General features: G+C 41.0%; 1 protein-coding gene across 1 annotated transcript; it reads right to left on the bottom strand.

Moving 5' to 3' along the window:
- Positions 1–5,048: 5,048 nt before the first annotated feature.
- LOC127101926 (uncharacterized) lies at positions 5,049–5,912 on the bottom strand. Its single transcript, XM_051039352.1, has one exon. The coding sequence runs from the start codon at positions 5,910–5,912 to the stop codon at positions 5,049–5,051; it is 864 nt and encodes a 287-aa protein (XP_050895309.1).
- Positions 5,913–6,241: the final 329 nt, after the last annotated feature.

Here is a 6,241-nt window from a genome sequence, read left to right as displayed (position 1 = left end):
CCTTAAGTATTTGAGAAGGACTAAGGACTCATTCTTGATATATGGAGGTCAGGAAGAGCTGGCTGTAATTGGATACACCGATGCTAGCTTCTAGACAGATAAGGATGACTTTAGATCGCAATCTGGTTACGTGTTTTGCTTAAACGGTGGCGCTGTGAGCTGGAAAAGTTCAAAGAAAGATACACTTGCTGATTCTACAACCGAGGCCGAGTATATTGCTGCCTCAAGTGTAACAAAGGAAGCTGTTTGGATCAAAAAGTTCATTAGTGAACTTGGCATAGTTCCTAGCATTGTGGATCCCATTGGTCTTTATTGTGATAACAATGGTGTTGTCGCACAAGCTAAGGAGCCTAGATCTCACCAACGATTCAAACACATACTTAAGTGTTATCACCTCATTCGAGAGATAATATATAGAGGATATGTGAAAATAGGCAGAGTACCTACACTTGACAATATTGCTGACCCACTGATAAAGCCTCTTGCGCAGCAGAAGCATGATGGTCATACTAGATATATGAGCATTAGGGGTATGCCTGATTGGCTCTAGTGCTAGTGGGAGATTGTTGGTGTAAGCCCTAAAGGCCAATACTTTTGGTACATGTACCAAATTATTTATTAATAATAAAAGGCTTTTTCTTTATTATATTTGTTTAATAAAGTCCCTAGAATAGCTAGTCCGTTTAATGTATCAAGTGTGACTTAATCATGAGATCACATTAAACATAAGGACATTATTCTTAAAGTATCCGTAGTCGAGCTTTATTGTGAAGTGGGATAACATTAAAGCATTAAGACTATTATGTATATAGACTGATGATCACATCTCATGAATCATGGATAAAGAGCTATCAAGTCTTAAACATAGGTATGAATATTAAGAGTAATATTTATACTAGATTGATCCGCTATGAGAATACTATATAAAATGTTATGCAAAGTGTCATAAGTTATTCTCATGGTGATAATGGTGTATACCGCCCTTCGACCTGAAACCACTATGGACCCTAGATGTAGAGTCGAGTGCCTTATTGCTGATCAAATATTGTCCGTAATTGGATGACCATAAAGACAATTGATGGGTACTCCACGAAGCATGCTAAGGGACATGAGTGACCTAGATGAAATTTGCCCATCCTGCATAACAGGATGAATGTCTATGGGCCCAATATTGAACTGGACAAGGATGACACGGTCTATGCCTTGTGTTCAATATAGACATAATGGCAAAAGGGTAATTGTACACATAAGTATTATCACAAAAGGATTTGTCAGATCACATGACATTTTCATGTTTTGAGTAGCAGTGATGTGTTGCTAGATACCACTCATTGTTTATTATGTTAAATATGTGATTTAATATAATTGTCAATGCCGCGAAAACCTACAGGGTCACACACAAAAGGACGGATTAATGAGAGATAGAGTAACTAAGGAACACCTTAAGGTACGGTGCACTTAAGTGAATTGTAGAACATCATAAGGTACGGTGTACTTAAGTAGAATATAAAATATGGTAAGGTACCACACACTTAAGTGATTTTGGCATATTATAAGACATGGGCCACATGCATTTAAGTGGGCTTTTTAGCTTATAGCCCACATAAGTGGTTCTATAAATAGAACCCTTGTGCAGAAGCATTTGAAGAGTTGCAATTTCGTTTCTCTCTCTCTCTCTCTCTCTCTCTCTCTCTCTCTCTCCACTTAAAGCCTTCATTCGTAGCAACTAGCACTGAGATCGAAGGAATCCATTCGTGTGGACTGAGTAGAGGCATTGTCATTGTTCAACGTTCGTGATCGCTCCGTAGATCTGCATCAAAGGTTTCAATCGTCACAAGAGATAACGATTCTATCATTGATCATGCCCATTCGTAAGGATCACTAAAGGAGAAAATTTTAAATTCTGTTGCGTTTTGGATCACAATTCTCCTTCAAAAAGTTTCTATGAAATCGTGGAAGATCGAATTCATCGCTCTTTGGTAGGTTGCCCCAGCATTTTTCAAACCAAAAGGCATCACTACCCATTCAGAGGTGCCTAAGGCTCCGGGGCAACAAAATGTTGTTTTCAGGACATCCTCTTCAGTAATAAATATTTGATTATACCCAGAATACCCGTCAAGCATGCTTAAATATTCATAGCCTGCAGCAGAATCGACTAGCATTTCCGCCACTGGCATCGAATATTCATCTTTTGGGGTTGCAGTATTTAAATCTCTAAAATCTATGCAAACCCTTAAAGTACCATTCTTCTTTACAACTGGCACATTATTAGCTAACCATTCGACATACTTGGTTGTGCGAATAAAATTACAACGGAGAAGCCTTTCAACTTCCTCTTTGATCTTCGACAGTATTGCTGGAGCAAATCGTCTTGGGTTCTACTTCACATGCTTCTTTCCAGGCTTGATTGGCAGTTTCAATTCGACCAGCTCTCTACTTAAACCAGACATTTCATCACAGTCCCATGCGAAACAGTCCTTAAACTCTCTTGGTAATTGGACCACTTCGATCTTGAGTTGAGGATGAATGTTGGCACTGATGTAAGTTGGCATTTTTATTGCTCCCTCTCCCAAGTCTACTTCTTCAAGGGGATCCTGAGCCAACATTTTAATGTTTGTTGCTAGCGGATCCTTCTCGAAACCCAAAGGCTCATCGTCATAAATCATATTGAGCCTCTGGTCTTGCTCTTTATTATGACCTTTATCAGGTGGCATTGGGTCAAAGTCCTTCTTGGGACCTATCGATTGAGAAACTTCACTGGCTTCGACAACCATATTTTTGACTTCGACCTTTAAGGCCAATTGTTATTTGCTCTCGGCTATGTAAGCCAAAATCCTCTTTAGCATTGTAAACTCAGTCATCATTACTGAATTCACTTCCCCATCCCGCGGGGTCGATTCCAGACACTCCCAAATATACGAAGTTGTCTTCGCCTACTATCTTTATGTCCCACCGAAAACCATAGTGAGGGTGTAGTGACAAAGAACAATAAGCGTTGTCGTCAGGGGTAAATGCAAACTCAGCCGAATCACACGGGGCTATAGTGGTCAAGTGCTTGTCAAATTGGCGCCTGTCGACATGATTGATAGGGGTTTTAAAGTACCCCTGATCCGTCTCTATATTCCATCTCCTACCCATGGATCCATTCTCTTCCAAGCAACAAAATGTAGTTAGCCTTTGTTTCCACAATCATAAACATTGTGGACCTAATGATTGTCCCTATAGTTAATTCGACTTGGATAGACCCCATGGTGGAACCCATTTTACCTTCATAGTTAGTTAGCACCATATTATGAGGTTTGGCATCCGTATCATATTTGCCAATTTTCCTCAGCATGCAGTGAGGCATCAAGTTCACGGTCGCTCCATAATCCACCAATATTTTATTAACATGGACGTCTTCGACTTTTCCAGTGATGAAGAGGGGTTTTAGGTGGCCCTTCATGGCTTCACTGGGTCTTTCTAAAAAGGCATCTTGCTCTTCAACACAGTCGTTGTTCATTACATAGTAACATACTGGCTTGTGAGCGACCATCTTCCTCTCTGTGATATTGTCATTGTCTTCGACTTCAGTAATCCGATCGAATTCCCTTGGCATCACTGATACCACCCCGACTAAGATGTCTAAGGAAGCTTCCGAACCAAAGTCGAAGTTGTCAGTCAACAATTCATCTTCGGCGGCCACCTGATTGTATTTTTCATTGGCCGTTTTAACTGGGATATTTGGATTTCTTTTAGCGAAGTTTGGGCCCTCCCTTTTCTTCACAGTCACATTGGTACTCGACTCAGCTTGATCCCTCTCACCAACTTTTCTTTGGGTTTTTCGCCTTCTTTGTTCTCTTCACCACTGAGATCTTGTCATAGGGTTTTTTCCCTTATAGTTCTCGGACACATGTGAGGTCCTTTTGTCAGTCTGAAATTCCTTGCGGTAAGCTAGTGACGAACCCCTTTCAACCTCGAAGTTTTGTCACTTTCCATGACCACGTTTCCTGCCATCAGTTTGCTTGACCCACTTTCCATTTGACCCTTCGACACTAGACTTGAAGGAAATGGGTTTGAAATTTCGCTCTGCTTGCTTGGTTTCACTCAGCTTCACCATGGGGCGTCTTGGATCAAGATATCTCCTGGGGTCGAAAGCCTTTCCTGGCTTACCCACTTGATGATTTTGGATGGCTTTTATGACCATCTTGGTGATTTACTCTCCTAACCCCTTCAAGATTCTGAGCAGCTTTCTTGTTGAATACAACACTTCACCTAGGGCATAACATAACTTCCGCTTCTTTTTCTGACACCTTCGGAGGAAGTCCGATAGCGTTTCTTCCTCTTGAGGGAAGGCGAACTTGTTATACTCCTCCTGTCGACATTCATCGTCGACCTCCATAGAGGTTTCTTGAGATAAGTCCACCATATTGACCTCCATGTGGATATCCTTAGTAATATCCAACCTTTGGAATTTTTTTTGAAGGCCCTTAATGGCCTTGTCCATCTGAACAAAATCATCAATGGTTTCTTTAGTGATCATCATTAACTTTGAACTTTCAGCGTCCTTAGCATCGGAGGCTTCAACATTTTTGTTGTTGACATCTCCTGCAACCTTTTGAGCAAAATCACCAAAAGGCGTTTGCTCGAAGTACTCATGAACCCTGGCCATAATAGGTCCATTGACGAAGTCTTCAGTGACTTCAGTCATGTTGAAATCATCAGCGACTCCAATAAGGTTCACTTCCTCTGGTTCAATATAATGGGCCTCAACTACTTGTAGAGGAGCAGAGTCAATCTTCATCTGGCTCCGTATTTTGTCTCCGAACTTGAGTCTTTCTTCCTAGATGACATTCTGCACAAGATCCCTGAAAAGAAAATATTGAGACATTTTATGACCCAAAGAACCATGGTATTTGCAAAACCCTCTTTTCTTTCTCTGCTCTAAAGGGGGTACTTTAGCACCCGGAGGTACTATCATCTGACCATCTTTGACTAGTAAGTCGAAAATTTAGTCACATTTTGTAACGTCGAACGTATAAGTTTTCTTAGGAAATTTGTCACTCTTTTCAGGTTCGACAGGATTTTTTCCATTCAAAAGGGGCTAAAACTTTGCACGCATATGGTGGCCCTTGTGTCAATTCAGCAAGGTCGATTTCATTGTCGTCGAAGTCTGGAAATTCATGACATGAACCTTCGTCATCATTCCTGAAATCGACATAGGCTACCCTTTTACCTTTATTCGCCCTAGCCTTTTCTTCCTTTAAACGTTCTAACTGTCGAACTCTGTTAGCCAATTGAGTCATATCCCTTAAGTACTGAGTATCTAATTTCTTTCTAATCGAATAGTTAAGGCCCCCAGCGGCCATTTCGACCAGTTCATGCTCTAGTATTTGCGTAAAACACCTAGCTTTGAGTAATCGAAATCTATTTAGATAGTCATCAATTGGCTCAGTGAACTTTCGCCTAACACTAGCCAACTCCTTCAGACTTATCTTCGCTTGCCCCATGTAAAACTGTTCATGGAACATTCTTTTCAGTTGGTTCCAAGTGTGGATCAAATTTTGGGGCAAGGTTTTGAACCATGTGAAAGCATTCTTTGTGAGAGAACTTGGATTTTTTTTTATCCTAAGGCTCTCATTATTTGACATATCTCTAACCTCAATTAAATATCTCGCCACGTGCTCAACATTCGACTTAGTAGTATCCCCAGCAAACTTGGTGAATTTGGGGATTTTGGTTCTAAGGGGTGCTTTTGATTGTAAGATATACTCTGACAAGGCCGACGTATAATTTGGCCTTCTAAGGCCGAAATTTACCCCGTTTTGAACCATGATTCTTTCGACTATAGCTGCTAGGTTATTATCTGCTGCCACATCGTCATGTCGAACTTGACGTATGATATCATCAACATTTTGGTTTCTATTCACCATTAATATCCTTGGTTCCCTGGGTACTTGTGGTTCGATCCTAGGAGGTACTGCTACCCCCCCTTGGTTTTGTGGGATCTGGTTAATGGTGAGGTATTCTTCAAACGTGGCCTCTTGATTCTCTCTTACCCAATCCCTAGGAGGAGGTCGTTGGTGCTGAGGTATACCAAGAAACTCAGACATTTAAGCCACCTGTGATGTCATCTGTTGATTCGACTGAGTCGTATTTTGAGTAAGAGGATTCAGCACAGTGGTCAAAGTCTGAGTCAACATTTGAACCATTTCATGATTGCTTTCATCCATCTGTTGCCTCCATGTTACTGCAGAGTTAT

The sequence above is a fragment of the Lathyrus oleraceus genome, chromosome 7 (genome assembly GCF_024323335.1).
Source record: "Lathyrus oleraceus cultivar Zhongwan6 chromosome 7, CAAS_Psat_ZW6_1.0, whole genome shotgun sequence".
Taxonomy (NCBI): domain Eukaryota; kingdom Viridiplantae; phylum Streptophyta; class Magnoliopsida; order Fabales; family Fabaceae; genus Lathyrus; species Lathyrus oleraceus.
The sequence above is the reverse complement of the archived record's forward strand: the minus strand, read 5'-3'. Positions and strand labels throughout refer to the sequence as shown.